Source organism: Mustela lutreola, chromosome 1 (genome assembly GCF_030435805.1).
Source record: "Mustela lutreola isolate mMusLut2 chromosome 1, mMusLut2.pri, whole genome shotgun sequence".
In the NCBI taxonomy this organism is placed as follows: domain Eukaryota; kingdom Metazoa; phylum Chordata; class Mammalia; order Carnivora; family Mustelidae; genus Mustela; species Mustela lutreola.
This window is the reverse complement of record NC_081290.1, coordinates 281,403,873-281,431,684: the sequence shown is the minus strand read 5'-3', so window position 1 is coordinate 281,431,684 and position 27,812 is coordinate 281,403,873. Positions and strand designations below refer to the sequence as shown.

The window sequence follows — 27,812 nt, the reverse complement described above, 5'->3', positions numbered from 1 at the left end:
GATTTTAAAGACAAATGGGAATTTAGGTTTAATTTAATGTGATAGTCTGCAAGGGCAGAGGGACGCGAGGAGGTCAGTCTCAGGCGCGGACTGTGAAGTAGACCCAGGGCGCTTGTTTCCTCGGTAATACAACGTTAAGATAAATGTGGAATGTGATGCTCAGAACTCTCACCAGCAGCTCTGCAGCTGAGCTGCAAAACAAGGCTCCTTCTCTGTGCAGGCAAGAGTGGGATCTTCTTATTTACTGATATAATCTCAAACAGTTTCTGGTTCTCTAATTTCAGAGAACAAAAATCTCTCTGTAAGGAAACAGCAGTCACTCAATGAAGGGGCTCTTATGACACTGTATAGTAGCCGTTTGTCCCTGGGAGGAATAGTTTTAATTTTGCAGACTTTTACTCTCAGCTGGAGCTGATTTTTACCATCCCCAAACCTCAATAGGAGGAAAGAAAAACGACGCCCCCACCTCCACATTCCGGATTTCTGTTTTAAGTTCGTCGGGTTCAATTTCCCCATCTTTCTTCCTTTTGTGTCTTTTATACTCGAGGTTGAAGCCATGAGCCTCGTTAGTGATTTGAATTGTTTCTGAAGTGCGCTCTTCCTTCTTCTCTTGTACGGAAAACCAGATGTGCATGCTGCTATGGAGGGGGGAGACGCACTAGGCCTGGCTCTGCCAGGCGACGCGGTCCGGTCAGGACGGCTTCCACTCCGAGAGCAAAACTGTCAAGTTAGTCTTCAGATCACAAGTACCTCCAGATTTCGTCTTCGTAAAGCGAAACCAGCTGTCGCAGTTAGGGGATCTTTACTCTTCCAGGTTCTTGCTTTGTTTTGTTTTTGTTTTTGTTTTTGTTTTGAGTCATCTCGACACGAAACTTGGAGTCTCAAACTCACGACCGCGACACCAAAAGCTGCAAACTCCACCTAACGAACCAGCTAGGTTCTCTTCTTCCGGTTCCTTAAACTCCCGGAGAGGGTTTCCTCCCCAGACGACTCGGCGCGCGCGGATGACGTAATAACTGCGCCGGAAGTCCGAGCCGTGGGCCGCTGGGCTCCGTTATGGCGGCTGCAGGGGCACGCTGGAATCATGTGTGGGTGGGCACGGAGACCGGGATCCTGAAAGGTGGGTGGCTGGGCCCGGCGTCGGGAAGTGGGAGGTATTCCCCGCTCGCGACCGCGGCGCGACTGATACCCGCCTCCCGCAGGGGTGAACCTTCAGCGCAAACAGGCGGCGAACTTCACGGCGGCGGGACAGCCGCGGCGCGAGGAGGCGGTGAGCGCCCTGTGCTGGGGCGCGGGAGGCGAGACTCAGGTGAGCAGCCGCCGTTCGGCCCCGAGCTGGGGAGCCAAAGGAGACAGCCTCGCTTTGATCGCCATCCTGCTCTCCTTTGCTCGCAGATCCTGGTGGGTTGCGCCGACAGAACGGTGAGGTATTTCAGCACGGAGGAAGGCCGATTCCAGGGCCAGAAGCACTGCCCTGGCGGAGAGGGCACGTTCCGAGGCCTCGCCCAGGTCGACGGGTAAGACCGAACCCCTCGATGAATGCATGGAGGCTCCCGCAGGAAAGCCGAATAATGACGGTCAACCCCTGGTGATACGGGCCGGGGCTGGGTGACAGGGACCTGCGTCCTGTCTATAACAAGCATTTATTGAACACCTGCTGAGTAACAGTCGTTGGGCGAAATGCAAGGGCTGCAGGTAAACCAGACACATGAAGTACCAACCTTCGTGGAGTTTGCATCCGCAAGAGTTTTGCATCCTGGCTTCGTAGCCTTTTGCATGACCCTGAGCAAGTCATTTAACAGTTGAGTATGTTTGAGAGAAGCAGGCTCCCTGCTGAGCAGAGCGCCCGATGCGGGACTCGATCCCAGGACCCCGAGATCACGACCCGAGCCGAAGGCAGCGGCTTAACCCACCGAGCCACCCAGGCGCCCCGGGTTGAGTATGTTTGAAAACAGACACGAACAACAGCCAACAATATGAAGTTCCCAAGGTAAAGGACAGGAAGGTGCTAGCGATTAGGTAACTGGCCTAGTTTTTTGTTTTTTTGTTTTTAGATTTTATTTGACAGAGACACAGTGAGAGAGGGAACACAGAGAGAGTGGGAGAGAGAGAAGCAGGCTTTCACCAGAGCAGAGAGCCTAACGCAGGGCTCGATCCCAGGACCCTGGAATCACGACCCAGCTGAAGGCAGACGCCCAAGGAGTGAGCCACCCAGGTGCCCCCTGGCCTAGCTTTCTTTCAAAGATGGAGAAGGCTGTGAATAGGCTGTGTAGGTTTAGTGGTGGTTTGACATGTGAGATCTAGAAGTTCTGTGGGTGAGACATTTGCACAGGGCCATGAAGGATGGGCAGAATTTTGACAGGAAGAGAAAGGGGTAAGAGCATTCTAGAAAGAAGATACTGCCTGGGCATGATGGTGTCGGGCTACACCACATTTTGGGAAAGATAAACAGCATTTGGAAGTTGAAGCTGAGGATGCATTTTAATACAAATGGGCAAGGTAGGTAGAGATGATATGGAAAAGGCTTTCAGAGCCAGGCTGAGATTTGCACTTGTGATTTGCAGGTGGTGGGGGTATTGGATTTTGAGCAAGGAGGGGTATGGAGAATGGACTGGAAAGAGCAGTTGGGAGGCTGTCGCCACAACCCGGGCAAATGACACAGCCTGCAGCAAGGTGGAGAAGGTGGGCCGATGAGGGAAAGAACATAGGCTCCGGCTCTCCAGAGTCTGGGAGGAACTTGCTTGGGCTTCGTGGGAGGGAGAGATCAACATTTAGTGTCTGGAGCCCTGAACTGGGAACTGGAGAGAAGAAGCTGGTGGTTGACTTCGGCCAGACCCTAAATTTAGACCTGTCCCACTTCAGTCTTTTCAGGACTACTGATCCTGACTCCTGGTGACCCAATGAAGATTGAGAAAGACCAGCAGAGCCGGGTGCCTCCAGATGTAGCTGCAGAATAGCAGAGGCCCTCTGCTTTGGAGTGTCACAGACTTTATTTCCAGCTCCGGTTCTGACGTTTAGTTGTGTGGGCAAATCTTGTCATTTCTCGGAGCTACAGTCTCCTCACTTCCAAAACTGATAACCCCTCCCTTCGTCGAGGATATTAAATGACAGACCTAAAAGGAGAAAATCTCATTAATGTGAATCTGGGGGTGGGTCGGTTGACTGGGGCCCAGAGAAGACCTGTACACCTTTTTTTTTTTTTTTTTTTAACCTAACTCTATCCTCTCTCTTCCTGCAGCACCCTTATCACATGTGTGGAGTCTGGGATTGTCCGCGTCTGGCGTGACAATGACAAAGAGGCATCCTCTGACCCAGTAAGTAAGCCTCTGACCTTGCCTTGCTGGTGATGGTTGGGGAAGATGGGGGCCAGGAATCACTTGTTGTAGGAACCAAGTGAGGGCTTTGGGGGAAGATTATCATCTCTGGAACTGCTTCTCATCTCCCCTCTCATCTGTTCTTTTCAGCTCCTGGAACTGAGTGTGGGTCCTGGGGTGTGTAGGATGCGCCAAGACCCGGCACACCCCCATCTGATTGCCACGGGCGGGAAAGAGAATGCTTTGAAGGTGTGGGACCTACAGGGGTCTGAGGAGCCTGTGTTCAGGGCCAAGAACGTAAGTGATGGGGGTGGGAGGGGCTGGGGCTGAGGTCCAGGGAGGCTGAGGCCACTGACTGAGTCAGAGACGACCAGATGGGCTTTAGGGGATGATGCAGAAGGGCTGAAGGAAAGGGCCTCATATGAGCCTCCCACAACCTGTCGCCCATCTACCCACCCCCGACCAGGTACGGAACGACTGGCTTGACCTGCGGGTTCCCATCTGGGATCAGGACATACAGTTCCTGCCTGAGTCTCAGAAGCTTGTCACCTGCACAGGGTACCACCAGGTGAGGCACCATCTCGCCCCTGGCCCGTCCTGGGCTCCAGCAGCCTCTTGGAGAAACAGCCTCCCTGTCCAGGCTCAGTCCTCATCCCTCGTCGTTTGGCACAGCTTCCGTTCTCACTGGGCTCCGTCCCGGAGTTCTCAGAGGCAGCATTTCCTCCATCCATCCCAGTCCTGTGGCTGAGCCAGTGACCGTCTAGTGCTTCCTAGGATGTGTGTTCTGGACTGTGGGCCTTCCTTCGCTTCCCAGCTGGAAGGGAGGACAGAAGATGGTGCCCCTTTCACTGTAGGAACACAGGATACAGGTGTGATGGGAGGACACTGGGCATCAAGAGAACTGGATTCTGATCTTGATGCAGGTTCTGGTTTGCTTTGAGACCCAGGCCTGACACTTGCCTCTCCGGCCTCCAGTTCCTCGGCTTTATAGGAGGGAGGAAGGGAGTGAGGGTCTAACTGGGGATCTTTACAGCTGGCCTCATTTGAAGTCCTAAGACCCAGGCAGGACTGGGTCAGTGTATTTGTCTCATTTCCTTTACTCCTGCATAAGGAAATCTGATCTTGGTGATATGGCTCCATTCAAAACACACCCTGAGGGCTTCCTCTCTCCTCTGTTGTTTAGGCTAAATTTCTCTGAAATTCAGTACTCTGACAGTGGGACTGGCTTACTTTGTCGTCCCAAGATGGGAGTCTAGAGGGATGGAATGCTCACACGTGTGGCCCATGGGAATGCTGCCCCCTCCCAGCCTGGGGGACCTCTTCCCTCAGTCCTGTCCGTCCATGCTCCTGAGCAGGTCTCCTCTGCCCACTCCCCACTGACATTCAGAGAAGGGGAGGTACATTTCAAATGAGAAAGTTTCTCTAAGAGTAGGTCATAAACAAGAAAGCGGTGGGTGAAGGAGGGGGTAACGATGTGGAGAAGCTGGAGGGCCGTGCTCTTGTGATGCCCCTGTGTTTTCCAGGTCCGTGTCTATGATCCAGCCTCCCCCCAGCGCCGGCCAGTCCTAGAGGCCACCTATGGAGAGTACCCACTTACGGCCATGACCCTCACTCCTGGGGCCAAGTAAGTATTGAGAGGACAAGAGGGGGTGCTCAGAGAGGACTCCAGGAGGTTCCTGCTGACCCCACCTGCCTCTGGTCTCCTCCTCAGTTCAGTGATCGTAGGGAACACTCACGGGCAGCTGGCAGAAATCGACCTTCGGCAAGGTAAGTGGACCAGGGAGCCTTGCGGGAGGGCAAGGGGTGGGAGGAAAGGCAGGATTCCGTCTCGGGGTGCGCTAGAGTGGTTGAGCCCTCATTCAGGAGCCTGTTGCCTGGGTTCAAATCCTGATTTCCCCAGAAGCTATAGGATCTTGGACAAGTTACTTCAACTCCTTGTGACTTCTAGGTCCTTCACACGTAAAATGGAGATCTCAATAATAACTCCTGTCCCAGCACTATGTTGAGGAATAAATATTGAAACATAAAGTGATTGAGACAGTTGGAGCACCTGGGTGGGCCGCTTGGTTAAGCATCCAACTCTTGATTTTGGCTCAGGTCATGATCTCAGGGTTGTGAGTTGGAGCCCCAGGCCCTACTGGACGTGGAGCCTAAGATTCTCTCTCTGTCTCTCTGCCCCACCTGCACATGAGCATTCACTCCCTCTCTCAAAAAAAAAAAAAAAAAAAAAAAAAAAACATTTAATGGGGGGTACATGGGTGGCTCAGTGGGTTAAGCATCTGCCTTCAGCTCAGGTCATGATCTCAGGGTCCTGGGATCAAGCCCCGTATTGGGCTCTGCTCAGCGGGGAGCCTGCTTCCCCCTCTCTCTCTGCCTGCCTCTCTGCCTATTTGTGATCCCTCTCTCTCTCTCTCTGTGTCAAATAAATAAAAACTTTAAAAACAAAAAAATATATATTTAATGGTTGTTGGCTGGCCTGCTTGTGCTGATGTGCCCCCTCCTTCCCCAGGGCGCTTACTGGGCTGTCTGAAGGGGTTGGCGGGCAGTGTCCGAGGATTACAGTGCCACCCTTCAAAGCCCCTGCTAGCCTCCTGTGGCTTGGACAGAGTCTTGAGGGTACACAGGATCCGGAATCCACGGGGCCTAGAGCATAAGGTGAGATCTGGCCGCCTTGTGTCCCCATCCATATTTCTGTTTCAGTGTGCTTGGCTCAAGACCCCTGATCTTTTGCAGGTTTATCTGAAGTCTCAACTGAACTGCCTTCTCCTGTCAGGCAGGGATAACTGGGAGGTAAGCATTTGGGTCTAGGAATGTGGGAGCAAGGGCACAGATGTGAGCATTTCCCTGGGGAGAGAAAAAAGCAGCAGCTGGAACACAGACCTGGAACTGCGCTTGTCTGCCAAGTTACTTAAGTTCTCCGAGGAGTGTTAATAGTTAACAGTCCTAACAGGATTACTGCCAAGGGTTGACACAGGAGTGTGGATGGGCATAGTGGGTGGGAGCAGGAAATAAAAGTGATTATTTCCCAGCTAGATCCTCCTTCCCTGTCCATCTGTTACTGTACCCCTCATTCCTCTAAGTTTTCTCCCACTCACCAGGATGAGCCCCAAGAGCCCCAGGAGCCCAAAAAGGCACCCCTGGAAGACACAGAGACAGATGAACTTTGGGCCTCCTTGGAGGCAGCTGCCAAGCGGAAGCTCCCTGATTTGGAGCGGACCCAAGGGGCTCTCCAAACCAGACGAAGAAAAAAGCAGCGGCCTGGGTCCACCAGCCCCTGAAGAGCCTGCCCTCATTTTGTAAATAAACAGCTCAACACCCACGAGGACCCTGAGCCTTTTGTGATGGGAGAAAGGAAAGAGGGGTGACTGCTCCCATCGCTGGTGCAGTGGGATATCTGACGTCACAAAAGCCAGGCACAAGAGGCTGGAGGGCTGGCGTGGGTGGCACGGAGTTCCGGGCCGCTCGGGGATATGGGCTGCTGCCAAGACAAGGACTTTCAGACCTCCGATGAGCGGGCCAAGGAGACCGAGTCGGAGGAAGGCGAAGGTGGGACCCAAGACACACCAACGGGGCCCAGGGAATGGGAGAAGGGGTTGCCCCGATGGGGACCGTCCAGGAGGTTGGACGGGGGAGGGTAGAGCAGAGCTCAGTGGCCTCGTCATCCCCGCAGGCTTCGAAGGGATCGGTGAGGACCCGCAGGACCGCGGGAATCGGAGGTCCAATGAAAGCCTTTTGATCACCGTGCTGTGGCGGCGGCTATCCCTGTTCAGCCGTCGGGGGTCAGTCAAGAGGCAGTCAGCCCAGAATCCTAAGCTGGGGTTACAGAAGAGCAACCGGGAGGGGATCCCGGAGGAGCCGGAGAAGGGGTGACCCCAGCCCTGCTCTCAGTCTGCCCCAGCCTCCAGAGAATAAAGTTTCTAACGTGTACCTGCCCGAGTGCAAGTGCCTCCGCCGCCGGTTCCGGGCCCACAGGGCACCTTCTCTGCTGGGGCTGCGGGCTCTTTAAGGCTCCTCCCCTGGGGCTGGCCTTGCCTCCCGGGCCCCGGCTCTGGTTCCTCGGGGGCGGGGTCGCGAGCAGCCTAGCCAATGGGAGGGCGGGGTCGCTCTTGCGTTTGGGTGGGGGGGCGTGTCTCTCGAGTCCCTGTGCTCCAAAAGGCGTGGCACCGCCCTCTCGTCACCGGGGGAGGGGTTACGTGTGGGTGACGTGGCGGCTTCCAGTCTGGTCGGATTTCGGCGGCTACCTGGCTTGGAGAGGAGGCGGTGACCACCCGGGAGACTGTGGCAGCGGCGGCGGCGGCAGGAGGTAGAACTCGCTCTAGAAGGGGTCTGGCCGTCGTGTCCGCTCCGGGCTGCGGCTTTCCGGGGGCGGCGACGGGAGGGGGGAAGGGAACCTGGAGCGAGCGGGCCAGTCCTGCCGGCCCGGCTCGGGGTGAGGGAATACTTCGCCGTCCAATCAGAGAAGTCCCTGTTGAGAAAGACGTCGGCATTACCTAATCAGTGGCTGCAGTCCTCCAGAAGGCGGGACTTGGGCGGGGGTGGGACTTCCTGTTTCAAATAAACACCTAGAGATTTTTTTTCGCCCCCCTCCGCCCACCGAAGTGGGTCCCTCTCGGGAGGTCGGTCACCGTTTCTCCCTCAGGAGTCGAAGGGATCCGCGGATACGAGAGGGCCCGGTTAGGGCCTGGGGCAGTTGCACAGGCCGGGCTGGCGCCTCGGTGCCACGGGACCTGCCTCTGGTCCTGTCCTGCTTCAAGGCCCCCGGCCCGCGCTCTGGCCGCCGGAGCCAAGTTGGTAGAGTGTGAGGAGCGGGACCATTTGGGTTGGAGAGCGGGGACCTGTCCGCCTTGGGCCGGCCCCAGGATCTGCGGGTGGCTTTGGGCGCGAAAGTCCGTGCCAAGTGCAGAAGGGGCCCGAGGATTTACTGGGGTGTGTGTGTTGGGGGCGGGGGATTTGTGGGGAAGGAGGCTGCCTGGGGAATGACATTCTCCCCTCCACAACAGTCCGAGGTTATGCGTCTCAATGATCCCGCGGAAACGCTACGGGTCTAAGAACACGGATCAGGGTGTCTACCTGGGTCTCTCAAAGACACAGGTCCTGTCCCCTGCAACTGCTGGCAGTAGCAGCAGCGACATCGCCCCTCTGCCCCCCCCAGTGGCCCTGGTCCCTCCCCCTCCCAACACCATGTCCTGCCGGGATCGGACCCAGGAGTTCCTGTCTGCCTGCAAGTCCCTGCAGAGCCGTCAGGTAAGGACCAGGAGTGGAAAAGGCAGCAGTGAGCCTTAGCGAAATCTGGGAGAGGCTGTGCTCCAGCACTGTTGATAGACATAATTTGGGGGTGGGGGATGGTGACCTCTTGCAGAACTGATCTGGTTTGGAGGGGCTGTAGGATCTACTCAGCAACAGAAAAGGGGTGGGTCAGCTATCTGGATGCAAGTATCTAAAGTTTTCTGTGAGAAATTCCCCCAGAGGGTAGGAGTTGCTAATCTTCCAAGGAATATTTCAGGATGAGAGGTGGCTGCAGTATATTTGGAGTGGGTAAGGAACACGTTCTAGAAAGAGCCTTTAGCTCAGAGACAGGGACTTTGAGTTCTAGTTCCGGAGTAGTCCTACCATAAATTTGCTCTGTGACCACAGGAAACTTAGTCTAGTTGGGTCTCAGGGGTTTTTTTGGCGGGGGCGGGGTGGTGGTGGTGGTGAGCAGGGAGGTGTAGGGCTTTTTTGTTTTTGATTTAAAGTAGGCTCCATGTCCCGTGTGGATCCCAGTGTGCGGCTTGAACTCCTAACCCTGAGATCAAGACCTGAACTGCGATCGAGAGTCAGAGATTTAAGGGTGCCTGGGTGGCTCAGTGGGTTAAGCCTCTGCCTTTGGCTCAGGTCATGATCTCAGGTTCCTGGGCCGGAGGCCCCCCCATCGGGCTCGAGCCCCTGCATCGAGCCTGCTTCCTCCACTCTGTCTCTGCCTGCCTCTCTGCATACTTGTGATGTCTATCTGTCAAATAAAATAAATCTTTAAGAAAAGAGAAAGAGTCAGAGGTTTAGCCAACTGATGCCCCTGGGCCTCAGTTTTTACATCTATCAAATGAAAGCCTTTTTTTTTTTTTAAGCTTGCTTTTATTTATTTATTTATTTATTTGACACAGAGAGAGAGTGTGAGTGAGCGAGAGAGCACAGGCAGGGGGAGGCAGAGGGGCAGAGGCAGAGGGAGATGCAGACTCCCTGCTGAGCAGGAAGCTGGATGTAGGGCTTGATCCCAGGACCCTGAGATCATGACCTGAGCTGAAGGCAGAGGGTCAACTGACTGAGTCACCCAGGCGCCCCTAAAACAGTTTTTTTTGATAAGTAGTTTTTACCAAAATTACTTTGGAATGCTTTTTTACAAATTAGATTCCCTTTCAGTCCACACATCTTGAATCAAAGTGGGACCTGAGTGATTGTAATTTTAAGTATTTTTACTGCTCAGGTCTTAACAACTGCTTTTCTGTATGATCTCCAAGAGCTTTCCAGTTATCCTCTTTGATTTCCTGATCGGAGAACTAAAATGGCAATGGTGCCTATCATTTATTTAGTGCTTACAATGTCTGAGGCATCTAACTAAAATACTTTATGGCCCTCATGCTGTTTAATTTTAGCAGCAACAACAGGAGGTGTGTGGATTGTCTTCTTTTTACGCAAGAGAAAACAGATTCAGAATGGTTTAAGTCACTTCCCCCAAACCCCAGCTAATAAGTGGTGGAGTCAAGATTTGCCCAGGTTCAGATCTGATCTCTAAATGACCGCTACTGATAAACTTGGACCATCCGGTGGAGGTCCTTGGGAGAATGTAGCTGATACCTAAGAAGCAGTGAGAGCTGGAAATGGGGAGGGGGAGCTAAAGTGTCACTCCTTGACGTTGTATTTCAGAATGGAATCCAGACAAACAAGCCGGCTCTGCGTGCTGTCCGGCAGCGCAGTGAATTTACCCTCATGGCCAAGTAAGTTGAGAGGTTACGTGGTGGGGTGCTCCAGGGTCCGGGAGCAGTAGGCTTGCCTCGGGGGGCCTTGGTTGTGAGGGAGGGCCGCAGCTCAGTTTTGCTGGAGCTAATGTGGGAATAGGCCCTGTCCTGCCCTTTCCCGTGGTGCCCTCACTGATGCTCGTTTCCAGGCGCATTGGGAAAGACCTCAGCAACACATTTGCCAAGCTGGAGAAGCTGACAATCTGTGAGTGTTCTTGGGGTCTTTCAGAGATGGGACAGTGAACCAGAGAGGGCTGAGGAACCGTTCTCCCTGAGCCTGGTCTCTGACCTCCCCCGTCGTGGCCTCCTTTGTCTCTGCAGTGGCAAAGCGCAAGTCCCTCTTCGATGATAAAGCGGTGGAGATCGAGGAGCTGACTTACATCATCAAACAGGTGAGCTGCTGGCCCTCAGGATCCTGCGTTCCCATCAGATCGCGCTGCAAGTCGCCGTTATCACGGAGGTCCAGAGCAAGTTTCCAGAGCCAGCCCCAGACATCCTGCTCATGTGTTGGCCATCAGCTGTGTACAAAGCACAGTACAAAAGCTCGAGGCAAGATTTCTGCCTTCAGGGCTTATTGTCTCCAAAAGGTAGCCAGTCCCACAAACTCAGACTTACAGTGAGGAGAAGGCAAGGGGTCCAGACCTTACAAAAAGATGAATGAGACGGTCTGGGGACCCTGGGGCAGATTTTCTAGAGGGAGTGAAGTCTGAACTGGTTTCAAGACTTGCCTGCAGGCCGTGGAAGAACATTCCAACAGAAGAAACAGTGTGTGCAGTGGCCCAGCTTATAACAGAGAAGGTTGAAGTCTTTGATGAGCTGTTACCTGCCCAGGGAAGCCTACCCTGAGCGTGCTGTTAGTACATCAGTGCTTGCACCTGTGATCTCCTTACCTTGCTGTTTTTCTGGTTATAGCACTGGATCCTTTCTAACATTCTCTGTCATTGACTGACTTACCTTTATTGGTTTTGTTCCCTCCCATCTACCTCATCCCCCCACCCCCAAATAAAGAAAAGAAAAAACTGTAAGTGCCACAAGAACAGAGACTTTTTAATTTTTCTTCCTGCTTGTTCACAGATGTATCCCAAATGCCCGTACTAGTGTCTGGTGTAGAGAAGGTGCTCAGTGTTTGTTGACTGGTTGGCTGGTCACAGGAGATGAGGCTGGGCAGGTAGATCGGTGGCTGGTTGGGAAGCTCCTTGTGGGCCTGGGTAAGGAGCATGGAATCCCTGACTGCCAGATGTTACAAGGACGCTAAGAATCTGGAGCATAGTCTATCTGGAAGGCCCCCGGATAGCAGAATCTGTACCGTTGTGATTCCTTCCTCTCCCAGCACAATGTTAAGAGCATGAAACTTGAAGTTGAATGACCATAAAGGGGGAAAAAAACCCAGTCTGGAGCACGGGTGGGCAAAGAGTCTAGGGAGGAGGTTCTGCTGCTGTCCGGGGGCAGCCGTGTTCACGAGGTGCCTTGTGGGGGAGTAGAGAGAGGATGCCACCATCTACTGGGTCACTCTTGCATAGGCTTTGAAGAACCACTGCCTGGTTTCAGACAGAAGAGTTCAGATCCCAAGTTCACCAACTATGGTGTAGCGTTGGGTAAGCCATCTAACTACTCTGAGCTTCGGTTCCCTTATGATGGTCGCAGCACCTACCTCGGAGGGTGGTTGTGGGAATTCAGTTGTTTATTTTTGGAGTCACATTATTGAGTGACCTATAGCTGCCTGGTTCTGGGGGATTCAGCAGTGAGCAGGAGCAGGACAGGTGCGGTACCTGCCCTGGGGGGTTTCCCTCTTCTCTCTCTCCTTTCCTTTCTTCCTTATTTATTTATTTATTTATTTGCGAGAGGGGGAGGGGAGGGAGAGGGAGAGACACTAGACAAGTAGATAGAAAAAACAATTTCAGGGTGGTGAATCCTATTAAAGAAATAAATTGAGTTCCTCCGGCTGGGGTCTTAGTAGATGGAGGTGATCTAGGATGGCCCGTGAGAAGGGGCATTGAGACCCGAATGGTGGTGAAAAAGCATCTTCCAAAGATGTGGCGGGAGCACTTATCAGAAAGTGGGACTAGCAAAGGGAAAGGCTGTGCAGGGCGGCCGCCTTAGCGCGCCTTGGAAACACAGAGGGAGTGCAGTGCGGTTACAGCAACGAATGTGAATGAGGAGACTCGGAGGGGTGAGGTCAGGGAAATGCGCAGGGCCAGAGCCTGTGACGTCTGCGTCCGCCAGGGAAGGAGTTTGGCTTGTGTTCTAAATTTAGTGGAAAACTCTTGGAAGATTTTAAGCAGAGCAGTGATGTGCTCCGTTTCTGGTTCAAAAGCTCACTCTGCTCGCTGTGTCGAGGGTGAATGGGCGAGGGCAGGCTGCAAGGGGAAAGTCACTTAGGAGGCTCTTGGCGAATGTTAAGAGAAGGTGACAATAGGGTCCAGGGCAGGTTTCGTGGGGAAGGAGGTGAGAGTCTGTTCCGGCTCAGCCGGGTTCTCTGTGGGCTCCCGCAGAGGCTCCGTATGGATTAAGGGGAAGGAGAGGACATGGGGATGGCTCTCCTGCGTCTGGTCTGAGCAGCTGGCGACTGGTGGTGCCATTTGCCAGAAGGGAAAAGTAGGGAGAGGGGGGAACAGCTTTTGGCAGGGAGTTGGGAGTTGTCTTCTGTGGTGACTGTAAGGGCAAAGAAAGTCGCAAGCTGCCTAGCGCGCTGTGTGGCACAGAGACACAGGCGCTCGGTGCCCGGTAAGTGACCCGTAGACTGTGGTTATGTTGTGGCAGAGAGATGGGCTTAGGAGGTATGAGTATGTGACTTAGAAACTTCCAGCCTGGGTGCCTTCGTGGGAAGTGGTACCATTTTTCCGAGGTAGAACTCTGGGGGACGAGATTTGATGGGGAGAAGCCGTGGAGTGCGGTTTTGGACGTGGGGCTGTAAGGAGGTTGTATCAGCTCCAAAGGGCCAGACCAGTCAGCTGTGGATATCGTCCGTGGCTCTCGAATGCTTGTGGCTGGATTGCTAAGTGGGGGGACTGTTAGAGGAATTCTAGAAGTTGCCTAATCTAGTTTGTCTTCAGTGTGTGCCTTGAACTCACTTTTCCTGACCTCTTCTCTCTCCTCCTCCCCCTTATCCCCTGGGCAGACTTTCTCTGCTACTCCCCAGCCATCTCCTTTGTCTCTGTCTTGACAAGCCAGATTGGGGAGTGGAGGATGCCTTGGTCTGGTGTAGAAGGCCGGGCTGTGCTACTTTACCTCATCATGTGTGACCTTGGACAAGTCACAGCTTTTACTCTTTTGCTATAATGGCTTTTGAAAGGAGTTCTGTGTATAAGAGGCGTTTTGTTGATGCTTCTGGGACACACGGAGTCTTTGACTCTTCCCTTTTCCTGACTGCCGTACGGTGCTCTGCTGGCCAGCGTGCACTGGGTGTGAGATCATGGCCTTCGAAGTAGTTCTCTGGTCACGTGTCTGGCCTCGCAGGTAGAGTTGAGTCAGAGGGTGAAGGGGGTAAAGTCAGTTATTTAGAAATGGATGAGACCAGATTTTGCCTCTTCTGGCTCTACTCCACAGAGACTGAGCTTGGACCATCCCAGAAGCCCCTTCTGGTCTGACTTTGAAATACCCTCCCCATCGTTCGTAACTTCCACCCTGTCGTCCTTACTGGAGCTGTCCATGAGGGAGAGATGTTGGCCAAGGACCCGTTTGTTAACAGTTTTTCTCTTGGCTCTCCGTAGGACATCAACAGCCTCAACAAACAAATTGCCCAGCTTCAGGACTTTGTGAGGGCCAAGGGCAGCCAGAGCGGCCGGCACCTGCAAACCCATTCCAACACCATCGTGGTCTCCCTGCAGGTGGGACCTGGAGTCGGTGGAGGGGGAGGCAGAAGGGAGAAAGAGACTGTCTTCTTTGGCCAACCCTCTCTCCTTTTGTTCTAGTCAAAACTGGCCTCGATGTCCAATGACTTCAAATCAGTTTTAGAAGTGAGGACAGAGGTAAGAAGCATCTGTGTAGGAGGCATAGGAATCGGGGTAAGGGCCCAAGGGAGATGGGGAAGGAACAGTGGAGGGGTATGGGTAACAGTGTCATAGGCCGACAGGAGGGTCTCTCTAACATGCCTGCTTCCCAGAGGCCTCGGGACCTTTGCATTTCTTCCCCAACCCCAGAACCTGAAGCAGCAGAGGAATCGGCGGGAACAGTTCTCCCGGGCACCTGTGTCAGCCCTGCCCTTGGCCCCCAACCACCTGGGTAAGTCACCAGCAGTGCAGGGAGCCCTGAGGGGTAAGACTCAGTTACTGTGTCTGTGATGGCATCCTCTAACCCCGCGAGGGCAGGGTGTGCGTAGAATGGACAGGCATCCTTGAGATGCCAGGATTTCTCTCTCAGAGGTCAAACCCCACGGCTGGCTTTCACGATCCACACTTAGTCTCCCACGTTCTCACTGTCGGGGCTGACTTCAGTCCTGTGCGCTAGAATGCCTCTAACATTTTTATTATTCGTTCACATTCTCTGATTTAATTTTCACCACCACCTCAGAGAAAGCCACTATTATTATGCGCCAGTTATTTATTTATTTATTTATTTATTTATTTTTAAAAGATTTTATTTATTTATCTGACAGAGATCACAAGTAGACAGAGAGAGAGGAGGAAGCAGACTCCCCGCTGAGCAGAGAGTCCGATGTGGGGCTGGATCCCAGGACCCTGAGATCATGACCCAATCCGAAGGCAGAGGCTTTAACCCACTGAGCCACTGAGGCGCCCCTTATTATGCATCATTTAAAGGGGAAGAAACTGAGGCCCAGTGAGATTAAATGACTTGTCCAGGGTCACAAGGCTAGGAAGTGCCTGCGCTGGGATTCAAACCCAGAGCATGTGGGCTTTGAACCTGCTTTCAAGCACTACAAAGTGCCTTTTCTTTCTTTTCCCAGGGGGCAGTGCTGTGGTTTTGGGGGCAGAGTCTCGTGCCTCCGGGGATGTGGCCATTGACATGATGGACTCTCGGACCAGCCAGCAGCTGCAGCTCATTGATGAGCAGGTACCTGGGCTCAGAACTGGGGAGGAGATGCTCATCTATCCTTAGCAAGTGTTTGAAATGTGCTTTGAGTAGAGTGGCCACGCTGGGAAGGGGTCCTGAAGAAGCAGGCCCTCCACTGAGGAAGCTCCTAGAGTTCATGGGTGCTGTCTCTCCCCTGAAGGATTCCTACATCCAGAGCCGGGCAGACACCATGCAGAACATCGAGTCCACAATTGTCGAGCTGGGCTCCATCTTTCAGCAGTTGGCACACATGGTTAAGGAGCAGGAAGAAACCATTCAGAGGTGAGACTCTCTTTTACCCCGGGCAGAAGAGCCTTCTGTTCCTGTGGGGTGACATCCTAAAGGCCCCCAGGGACAGCTTGCTGCCCTTCGAAAGAGCAGAGGGAATCCGGCCTACCCACGGGGTTCCTTCAACAAGTGTTCATGGAGTGTGTGTTTCTGGTCAGGTGCTGTTCTAGGTGCTGAGGATACACCGATGAGTAGAACCATGACATCTCTATAGCGTAGGGGTGAGATTCAGGAGGGTGGGTGAGCACAGCTGTTTAAAAGAATTGACAAGGGGCACCTGGGTGGCTCAGTGGGTTAAGCCGCTGCCTTCGGCTCAGGTCATGATCTCAGGGTCCTGGGATCGAGCCCCGTGTCGGGCTCTCTGTTCAGCAGGGAGCCTGCTTCCTCCTCTCTCTCTCTGCCTGCCTCTCTGCCTACTTGTGATCTCTGTCTGTCAAATAAATAAATAAAATCTTAAAAAATAAATAAAAGAGTTGACAAGAAATTTTCAGGTAGTGATAAGATATACATGGAGAATTATGGTGGGATGACATGTTAAGAAAGGGATCATGGGGCACCTGGATGGCTCAGGCTGCCATTGGCTCAGGTGGTCCTGGGATGGAGCCCAGCATTGGGCTCCCTGCTCAGCGGAGAGCCTGCTTCTGCCGCTCTGCCTGTTTGTGCTTCTTTTCTATCTCTCTGTCAAATAAGTAAAAAAAATCTTAAAAAAAAAAAAAATCCATTCTATCAGTGGACTCCTACACTTCTGTGTTTTGGCTATTGTAGATAATGCTGCAGCGAACATTGGGGTGCATATTATCTTTCTGAGTTAGTGTTTTCTTTTTCTTTGGATAAATGCCCAGAAATGGAATTACTGGATCATGTGGATCATGTGATAGCTATATTTTTAATTTTTTGAGGAACCTCCGTACTGTTTCCCAGAGTCGCTGTATCAGTTTGCATTCCCACTAACAGTGCACAAAGGTTCCTTTTCTCCACATCCTCACCAGCACATACATACATACATATATATATATATATTTTTTTTTTTGGCTATTTTATTTTGTTTAGTTTTTTAAGATATTGTTTATTTGTTTGACAGAAATCACAAGTAGGGAGACAGGCAGGCAGAGAGAGAGAGAGAGAGGAGCAGGCTCCCTGCTGAACAGAGAGCTCAACATGTGGGGCTCGATCCCAGGACCCTGAGATCACAACCCAAGCCAAAGGCAGAGGCTTAACCCACTGAGCCACCCAGGTACCCCTGTTTTGTTTTAAGATTTTTATTTGACAGAGAGCAAGATGACAAGTAGAGAGGCAGGCAGAGAGGGTGGGGGGGAGCAGACTCCCTGCTGAGCAGAGAGCCCGATGCAGGACTTGATTCCAGGACCCTGAGATTATGACCCGAGCCAAAGACAGAGGCTTAACCCCCTGAGCCACCTAGGTGTCCCTTTTTTGTTTTGTTTTGTTTTTTAAAGATTTTATTTATTTATTTGAGAGAGAGAGACAGTGAGAGAGAGCATGAGCGAGGAGAAGGTCAGAGGGAGAAGCAGACTCCCCATGCAGCTGGGAGCCCGATGCGGGACTCGATCCCGGAACTCCGGGATCATGACCTGAGCCGAAGGCAGTCGTCCAACCAACTGAGCCACCCAGGCATCTCCCCTGTTTTGTTTTTAATGATAGCCATTCTGACAGGTATGAGGTGACTATCTCTTTGTGGTTTGGATTTGTTTTTCTGTGATCATGAGCAGTGTTGAGCATCTGATGTGCTTCTTGGCCATTTGGATGTCTTCTTTGGAAAAATGTCTCTTCAGAGATTTCCTGCCCATTTTTAAATTAGATTGTTGGTTTTTCTGTTGGTTTGCTGTTGGGTTATATGCAGTCTTTTTTTTTTTTTTTTTTTTTTTTTTAAGATTTTATTTACTTACTTGAGAGAGAGACAGTGAGAGAGAGCATGAGTGAGGAGAAGGTCAGAGAGAGAAGCAGACTCCCCATGCAGCTGGGAGCCCGATGCGGGACTCGATCCCGGGACTCCAGGATCATGACCTGAGCCGAAGGCAGTCGTCCAACCAACTGAGCCACCCAGGTGTCCCTATATGCAGTCTTTATATATTTTGGATGTTTGCCCCATATCAGATAAATGACTTGCAAACTTTTCTCCTGTTCAGTAAGAAAGAACTTTGTTGATAGTTTCTTCTCTGTGCCAAAGCTTTTTAGTTTGATGTACTCGCATTTGTTATTTTTGCTTTTGTGGCCCTTGCCTGTGGAGTCAGGTCCAAAAATATTGCTAAGTGATGTCAAGGAACCTGCCACCTGTGTTCTCATCTAGAATTTTTATGATTTCAGGTCTTGCATTCAAGTTTTTTATCCATCGTGAATTAATTTTTGCATGTGGTGAAAGAAAGTGGTCCAGGGTCACTCTCCACATGTAGCTGTGCAGTCGCCCCACACATTTGTCACCGAGACTGTCTTCCCCGTTTATATTCTTGCCTCCTCTGATTAATTGATCACATACGCGTGGATTTATGTCTGGGTGCTCTCTCCTGTTGCGTTGATCTATGTGTCTGTATTTGCGCCCGTACCAGGCTGTCCTGGTGACTCACTCTAGTTTTGTGGCATAGGTTGAAATTAGGGCGTGTGATGCCTCCAGCTGTGTTCTTTCTCAAGATTGCTTTGGCTACTCAGAGTCTTCTGTGATTTCATAAAAATAGTGTACTTTTGGGGGCGCCTGGGTAGCTCAGTCTCAGGTCATGATCTCAGGGTTCTGGGATGGAGCCCCACATCGGGCTATCTGCTCGGCAGGGAGCCTGCTTCCTCTCTCTCTCTCTGCCTGCCTCTGCCTGCTTGTGATCTCTCTCTCTCTCTGTCAAATAAATAAATTTTTTAAAAATAGTGTACTTTTTAATAAGGTTGGATTTAGGCTTACCATTTTACTATTTGCTTTCTCTTTCTTTTTTTCCTGGGGTTTTTTTTTTTTTTTTTTTTTTGTCCTTTTGTTCCTCTTTCTCTATCATCTTTTGAACAATGGAAATTTTTTTCAAAAATTTTTTTGTTGGTATTTTAGCTAAACGTCATTCCTTTTTTTTTTTTTTAAGCAGCAGGAAAAGAGAGAGAGGGGGAAGCAGGCTCCCCGCTGAGCAGAGAGTCCGATGCGGCCTTGATCCCAGGACCCTGAGACCATGACCCAAGCCAAAGGCAGAGGCTTAACCCACTGAGCCACCCAGGCGCCCCTGCACCTTCATTCTTGAAGGATGTTTTCCCTGGATATAGAATTCTGGGTTGGTTTTCAGGTTCACTCTTCAGGCACTTTAGCTGTATCACTACTGAGCTTTGGTCTTCCTTGTTCTTAATGAGAAGGTGGTGATGACTTCAGCTTTGTATGTAATGTGTTTTTCTCTGGCTGCTTTTCCGGGTTTTTTTGTATGTTTGTTTTTTTGTTTGTGTGGGTTTGTTTTGTCTTTGATTTTCAGCAGTTGACTATTACGTCTCTTGATGTCGTTTTCTTTGAACTTCCCTTTCCCGGGGTTCTCGGAGTTTCTCGCATCTGTATATCTATATCTCTCATGACGTTTCGGAGACATTTGGCCGTTATTGACTCAGACTGTGCCCGATTCCTCAGACTGGTTCACTGTTCTCCGTTCAGTAGGAGGGAGCGCTCAGAGCGGAGGGTGGGGGACGAGATGTGGGAGGGGGAGGAGTTTGGCACCTGCTACTTAAAGGATGTTTGTTTGTTTATTTATTCATCGACTATAGTACCAGCCCTTTTTAAGGTGCTACGAGTGTAGCCATCATGGTCCTGGAATCAAGAGGCTTCAAAAGACCGATTCTTCCCTGGTTCAGCTGAGACCTAGGGAACTCCTTACTGGGTTGGTTCCGTAAACACCGTAGCTCCTCAGGTTGTGATGTACTTTGTATATTAGAATATTGTTATAGGTTCTGTGAAATGGAATCATAAAAGATACTTGGGTTTGGGACGTCTGGGTAGCTTAATCATTTGGGCATCTGCCTTCAGCTTGGATCATGATCCCGGGATCCTGGGATCAAGTCCCGCATGGGGCTCCTTGCTCAATAGGGAGCCTGCTTCTCCCTCTGCCTGCCGCTCCCCCTGCTTGTGCTCTCTCCCTGATGGATAAATTAGTAAAATCTTAAAAAACAACAAAAAAAAGTTACTTAGGTTCTTTCTGCATCCTTTATGTGTTTTAAATAGTTAACATTAGGGGCACCTGAGTGGCTCAGTCAGTTAAGCGTCTGCCTTCAGTTCAGGTCGTGATCTCAGGGTCCTGGGATCGAGCCCCGCATAGGGCTCCGTGCTCAGTTGGTGAGTCTGCTTCTCCTTCTTCCTCTCCCTCTGTGATCTGTCTCATTCTTGATTGCTCTCAAATAAATAAATAAAATCTGAAAAAAAGTAGCTAACATTCTCTGCATCTGCATGCAACCTTACATTCTAGTCTTCCTTGAAAGAGTCTTTCAGTGTTAGTGTTCATTTCTTTATGGGTTTAGCAAACATCTGGTGCTGCTCTGAGCTAGTCCTGCTGGATCTGGGGATAGGAGGGTGAAAGACCGTTCCGGTCCTTGCGGCGCTAGTAGGAGAAACATGCACTGACAGTTACACTTCAGTATGGTAAGGGCAGAGAGAGAAGGAGGTAAGGGAACTCAGGCCAGGTACCTCTCCTAGAAATAAAAGATAGCAAACTAAGTCCTGAGGAGGAATGCCAGCCAAAGGAAAGGAAAGGCCATTCCAGAACAGCTGAGTAATGAAAAAGGGCTTGGTGGCTTCCAGGAATGCAGACTTAGTGGAGGCAGGCAGGCGGAGTGGGGAGGGAGGAAGCTGGAGAGGCAGAGCTAGATCACAAAGGACCTGTGTGCCACATTCTCAGGGAGAAGTAGATGGATGCTGGGGGAGGGGAACGAGCTTTGTTCGGGACATGCTGACTGTCAGACTCCCTGGGCCCTCCAAATGGCATTTGCTGTGTGGCCTGAGGCTCAGCAGAGAGGGCTGGGCTAGAGATAAGGACTTGGGGGAGTCAATGGCCTCCTGGTGAAACCGAGGACATAGATGAGACTACCCCGAGACAGGGGTAAAGTGAGAAAAAGGACAGGACAGATCCCTGTGGCTCCAGGAGTCCTGGGAGAAGGGGGAAGGATTTGTCCAGGAGGCTGAGGAAGACAGCTAAGAAAGATGACAAAAGAAAGCGGAGAGAAATGTGTCTTTAGAAGCTGAGGTGGTGGGGATTTTAGGACGAAAGGAGTGGATGTTTCTCGGTGCCCCTGAAAAAGGAGGTGTGAGGTGAGGAGGGTAGCCAGGGGACTGCGGGGCTGGGAGTGATTGCATCAGTGCAGCAACTTCTGTTGGACGGCTCAGAAGCAGTTTTACAGGGGATTGAAACACAAAAGGGAAATAACAAAAGAGAAAAATTGTGGGCAACTGTGTGTACAAGAAATGGAGATTTTGAAAGGATGAATTTTTTTTTTATTGTATTTGCTTATTTTTTTAAGATTTTATTTGCGAGAGAGAGAATGTGCTCGTGTGTGCACATGAGTCAGGGGAGCAGCAGAGGGAGAGGGAGAAGCAGGCTCCCCTCTGAGCAGGGAGCCTGATGCTGGGCTCTATCCCAGGATCCGGAGATCATGACCTGAGCCAAAGGCAGACGCTTGACTGAATGAGCCACCCAAGGATGAAATTTTTTAAATAGACATTCTTCTCTTTGCTTCCTGCATGCCAGTGGATCTGGATTTGAACACCCTTTTTAGAAACCATTGATTTAGGGGTGCCTGGGTGGCTCAGTGGGTTAAAGCCTCTGCCTTCGGCTCAGGTCATGATCTCAGGGTCCTGGGATCGAGTCCCGCATTGGGCTCTCTGCTCAGTGGGGAGCCTGCTTCTTCCTTTCTCTCTCTCTGGCTGCCTCTCTGCTTACTTGTGATCTTTTTTAAAGAAAAAAAAAAAAAAGAAAGAAGCACGATGTGTTTAAAAAAAAAAAAAGAAACCACTGATTTAGTCCAAAGGTCTTCAATATGTAGATTCCTGGGCCCCATTCTAAACTTTCTGAATATAAGACATGAGAATCTGCATTTTGGGGATGCTCAGCACGTGATTCTTATTTTTTTTCTGAGGTATGAAAACTGCTGACCTGTTACTCCATTGTTTCGCTTTGCACCCCGATTTGTAACTTACAGGATTTCTAACTAGAAGAAAAGTTGGAAGGATCATACAAATGAACACTATGTTCCTTTCACTCAGATTTGCCCACTTAATATTTTCTCACATTTGCTTTCCCTCCTTTTTGTTCCTCTGAACCATCGGAAAGTGCAAAGATCATGACATTTTTATCCCTAAAGACTTCAGCAGGCACCCTTCCAGAATTGGTTTTCTCCTGAACAGCCACAGTGCCACTATCATACCTAAGATGACAAACAATTCTCTGTCATTACCCACTGTTTAGTCCATACTGAAATTTCCCCAGCTGTTCTAAAAACAAGTGCTTTTAGCTTTTTTTCCTTGAATTTAAGACCCAGGCAGTGGTCACACGTGTCATTTGATATGTCTCTTTAGTCTGCCTTCTGTTTTGCTTCTCATGACACTGACTTTTCTTGGAGGAGGCCAGTGCCTCTTGTAGAAGGTCCTGCATGTGTGTTAGCTCAGTGTTGCCTCATGATGGGATCTAGGTTATAGACTGTTAGCCAGCTACATAGCTGATTATTACCAGTGGGCACTTGATGAGGTTATTCCTTTATTGGCGATGGCAAGTTTGGTCACTTGTTTAATGCGGTGAGCATCTGGCTAAGTCATCTGTAGAGTGGCGCTTCGAATGCCTGTGAACGTCCGCCTCCCTAGACCCATGATAGTCCTTGCCTGATACAGGCGTGACTGTGTGTGAGACCAAGTGGCAGTTTTCTAATTCATCCCTTCTTTTTTTTTTTTTTTTTTTAAAGATTTTATTTACTTATTTGACAGAGATCACAATTAGGCAGAGAGGCAGGCAGAGAGAGAAAGGGAAGCAGGCTTTCTGCTGAGCAGAGAGCCCAATGCGGGGCTTGATCCCAGGACCCTGGGATCATGACTCAAGTCGAAGGCAGAGGCTTTAACCCACTGAACCACTGAGGCACCCCTCTAATTCATCCCTTCTACATTTACTAGCTGCACCCTTCTGTAAAACAGGAGCCTTCTCTCTTTAAACATTACTGGGAATAATGGATTTCTTTTTTGTATCCGATGTACTGTAATCCATTACCATCACCGTTTTCTCTTTTTTCTTTTTAAATTTTTTTTAAAGATTTTATTTATTTGTTTAAATTTTTTTTAAAGATTTTATTTATTTGACAGACATCACAAGTAGGCAGAGAGGCAGGCAGAGAGAGAGGAAGGGAAGCAGTCTCCCCGCTGAGCCCGATGCAGGGCTCGATCCCAGGATCCTGAGATCATGACCTGAGCTGAAGGCAGAGGCTTAACGCACTGAGCCACCCAGGCGCCCCCAGCCATCATCATTTTTCATTATAGAGTCAGATTTTCTAAAGCTGGCCACGTGGAGCTCCTTTTTTTTTTTTTTTTTTTTTTTTTTTTTTTTTTTTTTAATTTTGTATATTTGAGAGAGCACAAGCAGAGGGAGCTGCAGGCAGAGGGAGAAGCAGGCTTCCTGCTGAGCAAGGAGCCCAATATAGGACTCTGTCCTAGGGTCCTGGGATCATTACTTGAGCCAAAAGCAGACGCTTAACCCACTGAGCACCCAGGTGTCCCAACATGGAGCCCCTTAAAAGTAGCTTCCATATCCTCTGAATATGACCCAACTCCTATCAATCATTATGAAGCCTTTGGGAAATTGACACTCCGAAAGCTAAAATTCCAGTTTTCCTAATCACGGTCAGATAGTCTTTCCAGCTCCTGGGCTTACCGTCCTTCTCCAGTCAACCTCCCTTTTGTCGTCTTCCCTGACTTAAACTCAGCTTTCTCATCCTCTGGGTTTTCATGCCTCTCCATCACTCTGAGCATCTATCCTTGCCGGTCAGGCAAACTCCAGCTAGTTTTTTTTTTTTTTTTTTTTTTAAGATTGATTTATTAGAAAGAGGTCACACATGCACAAGGGCAGGGGAGATAGGGAGGTGCTGAGGGGGAGGGCAAGAGACAAGCAGACTCCAGGCTGAGCGAGGAGCCCAGTTTGGGGCTCAGTCTCACAACCCTGAGATCATGACCTGAGCTAGAAGTCAGGAGTTGGACACCTAACTGACTGTGCCACCTAGGCACCCTGAGACTCCAGCTTCTTCTTTTTTTTTAAGATTTTATTTGAGGGGCGCCTGGGTGGCTCGGTGGTTTAAAGCCTCTGCCTTCAGCTCAGGTCATGATCCCAGGATCCTGGGATCGAGCCCCACATCGGGCTCTCTGCTCAGCAGGGAGCCTGCTTCCTCCTCTCTCTCTGCCTGCCTCTCTGCCTACTTATGGTCTCTGTCTGTCAAATAAATAAATAAAATCTTAAAAAAAAAATAATTTATTTGAGAGCGAGAGAGTGAGCATGAGCAGGGGAGAGGCAGAGGCAGGGAACCCAATGCAGGGCGTCGATCCCAGGATCCTGGGATTTGACCCGGGCCAAAGGCAGATGTTTAACCCACTGAGCTACCCAGGCGCCCTGAGACTCCAGCTTCTTCTTCTTCTTTTTTTTTTTTTTAAAAGATTTTATTTATTTATTTGACAGACAGAGATCATAAGTAGGCAGAGAGGCAGGCAGAGAGAGAGGAGGAAGCAGGCTCCCCGCTGAGCAGAGAGCCTGATGTGGGGCTTGATCCCAAGACCCTGGGATCATGACCTGAGCTGAAGGCAGAGGCTTTAAACCACCGAGCCACCCAGGCACCCCAGACTCCAGCTTCTTCTTCTTCTTTTTTTTTTTTTTAAAGATTTTATTTATTTATCAGAGAGAGAGAGGGAGAGAGCGAGCGAGCACAGGCAGACAGAATGGCAGGCAGAGGCAGAGGGAGAAGCAGGCTCCCTGCCGAGCAAGGAGCCCGATTCGGGACTCGATCCCAGGACGCTGGGATCATGACCCGAGCCGAAGGCAGCTGCTCAACCAACTGAGCCACCTAGGCGTCCCTTCCAGACTCCAGCTTCTTAATGCTTGATTCCTTCCCTCTATAGTTTTACTTTCTTTCCATAAGACATTCCTTCAGCCTCCTCACCGTGCTAACTTTTTCCCTGTTTTCTTCACCCTTCTCCTTTTCAGGCCACATTTGTGGGCCCTCATATCTGTCTTCTGCTCCCCACTACTATCTCTGAGTGTCCCACGGACCCCTAATTCCCTCCCCAGAGCTCCCTCCCATTAGTTTATTATTTTATTTATTTATTTATTTTTTAATTTGACAGACAGAGATGACAAGTAGGCAGAGAGACAGGCAGAGAGAGAGAGAAGAGAAAGCAGGCTCCCTGCCGAGCAGAGAGCCCAATGCGGGACTTGATCCCAGGACCCTGGGATCATGACCTGAGCCGAAGGCAGAGGGCTTTAACCCACTGAGCCACCTAGGCGCCCCTTTCCCATTAGTTTACATTCATGGACTCTGACTTAAAGTCTTTCTTACTCCAGACTGCATTTACTGTGTATACGTTTTTGTTAAGCAAAGCCATTCATGATTGTCAAGATGAGCTTTCTTGGATATGAAATGTCAGTTGTACCCATAATGAGAAATAAAATGACAGTCCAAAGGTAGGAAACCTGATACTTCAGTTAGCCACTCGGATACAAATAGGGCATCACGTACAGTCTAGACTCCTATATTTGGGCCTTTTTTAAAGTTTATTTACTTATTTAAGTAATCTCTATCTAACATGGGGCTCGAACTCATGACCCCAACATCAAGAGTCGCATGCTCTTCCTTTTTTTTTTTTTTTTAAGATATATTTATTTGGGGCACCTGGGTCACTCAGTTAAGTATCTGACTTTTTGATTTCAGCTCTGGTCATGATCTTGTGTTGTGAGATCAAGCCCTGCATCGGGCTCCACACGGAGGGGGCATCTGCTTCAGATTCTCTCTCTCCCTCTCCCCCTGCCATCTCTCTAAAATAAATAAAACCTTAAAAAAAAAAAAAAAAAGATTTATTCATGAGAGAGAGAATGTGAGCAGAGGGGGGCCGAGGAAGAGAAAGAATCCCAGCAGACACGCCACTGAACATGGAGCCTGACCTGGGGCTCGACCCCAGGACCTAGAGATCATGACCTGAACCACAACGAAAAGTCAGAAGCTCAACAGACTGAATCACCCAGGTGCCCCCAGAAAGGCATGGTCTTCTGACCGAGCCAGCCAGGCACCCTTGGGGCTCCTACGCTTGGACAGAGTAGTTCGCAGGCCTCATGACTACCTTCTGGGGGCCTGGGGCTTGCAGCCGCTGGCCCAGGCTTTGCTTTCCTTGTTCCAACTGGATTATCAGGCTCCCGCTTCTCTGTCCTCACAGCTCACCGCAGTCTCTGCTTCCGGGGCCTCCCTTTGCAAAAGCCCGGGTTTGTATTGGGTTCTCAGGATTGTTGCCTATTCCGGGTAGCCAAGAAATCTTTTCTTTTCCTCAGGCCCCTCTCAAGAGATGGACGTTCCTGGGAGAAACATGTTCTCCTAATAGTAGGGCTTTTCCTATCTCCTGACTTCCTGTCCGTATCATTAAGTTTTTCTTCCTGTCTCACTCAGAACCAGGATTTCCTGACTGCAGGGGTCTGTGAGCATTTTCTCCCATATTACAAATGCAGTGTTACTCATTAGACAAAAATCAATAAACACTGACAAGCGAAGATTTATAATAGCTGACATGTGGGGGGCTTTTAGTGTGGGCTGGGCATTTTGTTAACCATTTGAGGCCGACAACAACCCCAGATGCAGCGTTGGGTTCATTCTCATTTTCCCTCCTTTGCAGTGGAAGGAAATGAGTCTGGAGGTTAAATTAAATGACCGGCTCAGAATCACAAGCTAATAAGTTGCAGAGCTGATCTTCACACCAGAGCCAAGCCTCATCCCCACTACCCTTCCAGAGCTCTTTCTATATACAAGCATATATACACAAAAATGGGATCGTACTGTATGGAAATACTTCTCACTCCCACATTATCGCGACCCTCTTTCCATGTTGGTAAATCTCCTTCAACAGCAGTCTTTTTAATCGTGGTCTTCTGTTTCCTCTTCTTCCGCCCCACCCCCAGAATCGACGAGAACGTCCTCGGAGCCCAGCTGGATGTTGAGGCCGCCCATTCAGAGATCCTCAAGTACTTCCAGTCGGTCACCTCGAACCGGTGGCTCATGGTCAAAATCTTCCTTATCCTCATTGTCTTCTTCATCATCTTTGTGGTCTTCCTTGCCTGAACCTTCTCCGCTCTGAGGCACTCCATCGGGGTTTGGAACCCCTTTGGGAGGGCAGGTGGCCAGTGCTGTCACTGAGCCTTGTGCAGGGTGCTTGGGAGAAAGGCCCTGTTTCCCTGGAACTGCTGAGAATGGCCACTGCCCCTGCCCCCTGCCCCTTTGCCTCTGGCCACCCTGTCCTCCCCTCACCACCCTCAGGCCCTCAAAACACACAGTTCTGGATTTGTACTCTGCTGTGAAGTGGCTGGAAGGGAGCAGAGGCCAGCTGGGGGGCCGGTCGGGGAGGTTGTCTCCACTAGGTAGGAGATTTTTAGAAACTCCCCAGCCTCTTCCAAAGGAAACTTGGGCAGCAAGGGGAGATGATGGCCTTCCCCACCTTCCTGAGAGGGAGGAGAGGAAGTGAAGCCACCCCCCGGGACCAACTTTCCCATCTGGGTTAGAATTTGACCTCTTTCTTCTTCCTCTCTCCACCATGTGAGGCAGGGGGCCCTGAGCCCCTCAGCTGCCTATACAACCCCAACTTTGGCTGCTGGTGACTCAATCTGCCAAATGCGCTGCAGCCCATTTTCTCCCAATTACAGCAAGACTGTCAGCCTCACTAGCCATGTCGTCATTTCTGGGTGGGAGCGTCGAAGGGCCTTCGCAGCCAGTGGAATGAGTGCACTGCCTAGTACCAGAACTGAAAGGCTGGGCTGATGGCTCTGAGGGCCAAGCTTTGGGCCCTGTGCACACAGCTGCCTCCGGGCAGGGAACACCTGGGTGCAGCAGTACTTCATGAGCCTGGAAACTTCCCTCCAGAGGGGGAAGCACAACCCCAGAATGGGGCCCTGATCGGTGGCAACTTTCAGGATCATCTCCAGCAGTATCTGTGCCTGTTTCCGCTGCATGCTTCAGCCGGCTGGCCCCTGTTTTTCCT

At 50.6% G+C, this 27,812-nt stretch overlaps 3 protein-coding genes and 1 long non-coding RNA gene across 7 annotated transcripts; 3 read left to right on the top strand and 1 right to left on the bottom strand.

The window, feature by feature from the left end:
- The first annotated feature begins 987 nt into the window (after window positions 1-987).
- Window positions 988-6,633, top strand: WDR74 (WD repeat domain 74). Its single transcript, XM_059144897.1, has 11 exons — window positions 988-1,120; window positions 1,203-1,309; window positions 1,396-1,517; window positions 3,239-3,314; window positions 3,465-3,611; window positions 3,781-3,882; window positions 4,838-4,938; window positions 5,026-5,081; window positions 5,824-5,969; window positions 6,048-6,104; window positions 6,413-6,633. The coding sequence occupies exons 1-11, from the start codon at window positions 1,057-1,059 to the stop codon at window positions 6,590-6,592; spliced, it is 1,158 nt and encodes a 385-aa protein (XP_059000880.1). The 5' UTR covers window positions 988-1,056; the 3' UTR covers window positions 6,593-6,633.
- On the bottom strand, window positions 1,987-8,457 carry LOC131814265 (uncharacterized). Of its 2 annotated transcripts, XR_009347237.1 has the most exons (4): window positions 8,310-8,457; window positions 7,243-7,623; window positions 4,000-4,128; window positions 1,987-3,113 (listed from the first exon to the last, which is right to left on the bottom strand). It is a non-coding gene; the product is annotated as an uncharacterized LOC131814265 (long non-coding RNA). The 2 variants fall into 2 exon arrangements; XR_009347235.1 differs by lacking the exon at window positions 4,000-4,128 and having other exon boundaries at window positions 1,989-3,113.
- Window positions 6,675-7,239, top strand: TEX54 (testis expressed 54). The gene is made up of 2 exons (XM_059144905.1): window positions 6,675-6,860; window positions 6,985-7,239. Exons 1-2 carry the CDS (start codon window positions 6,785-6,787, stop codon window positions 7,182-7,184), a joined length of 276 nt encoding a protein of 91 aa, XP_059000888.1. The 5' UTR covers window positions 6,675-6,784; the 3' UTR covers window positions 7,185-7,239.
- On the top strand, window positions 7,496-27,494 carry STX5 (syntaxin 5). 3 transcript variants are annotated; one of them, XM_059144898.1, is made up of 11 exons: window positions 7,496-7,623; window positions 8,310-8,558; window positions 10,215-10,285; window positions 10,456-10,511; window positions 10,628-10,698; window positions 14,017-14,133; window positions 14,218-14,274; window positions 14,446-14,527; window positions 15,210-15,316; window positions 15,477-15,598; window positions 26,740-27,494. In XM_059144898.1, exons 2-11 carry the CDS (start codon window positions 8,334-8,336, stop codon window positions 26,897-26,899), a joined length of 1,068 nt encoding a protein of 355 aa, XP_059000881.1. In that variant the 5' UTR covers window positions 7,496-7,623; window positions 8,310-8,333; the 3' UTR covers window positions 26,900-27,494. The 3 variants fall into 3 exon arrangements, with proteins under 3 accessions (XP_059000881.1, XP_059000883.1, XP_059000882.1); XM_059144900.1 differs by lacking the exon at window positions 7,496-7,623 and adding an exon at window positions 7,942-8,101 and having other exon boundaries at window positions 8,315-8,558; XM_059144899.1 differs by lacking the exon at window positions 7,496-7,623 and adding an exon at window positions 7,942-8,112 and having other exon boundaries at window positions 8,315-8,558.
- Window positions 27,495-27,812: the final 318 nt, after the last annotated feature.

Coding starts and splice junctions, on each gene's coding strand:
- WDR74 (XM_059144897.1), top strand. CDS start 1,057: ATGGCGGCTGCAGGGGCACGCTGGAATCATGTGTGGGTGGGCACGGAG. Junction 3,612..3,780: donor CTGTGTTCAGGGCCAAGAAC/GTAAGTGATGGG, acceptor ACCCCCGACCAG/GTACGGAACGACTGGCTTGA. Junction 5,970..6,047: donor CACGGGGCCTAGAGCATAAG/GTGAGATCTGGC, acceptor GATCTTTTGCAG/GTTTATCTGAAGTCTCAACT.
- TEX54 (XM_059144905.1), top strand. CDS start 6,785: ATGGGCTGCTGCCAAGACAAGGACTTTCAGACCTCCGATGAGCGGGCC. Junction 6,861..6,984: donor CGAGTCGGAGGAAGGCGAAG/GTGGGACCCAAG, acceptor TCATCCCCGCAG/GCTTCGAAGGGATCGGTGAG.
- STX5 (XM_059144898.1), top strand. CDS start 8,334: ATGATCCCGCGGAAACGCTACGGGTCTAAGAACACGGATCAGGGTGTC. Junction 8,559..10,214: donor AGTCCCTGCAGAGCCGTCAG/GTAAGGACCAGG, acceptor GTTGTATTTCAG/AATGGAATCCAGACAAACAA. Junction 10,699..14,016: donor TGACTTACATCATCAAACAG/GTGAGCTGCTGG, acceptor GGCTCTCCGTAG/GACATCAACAGCCTCAACAA.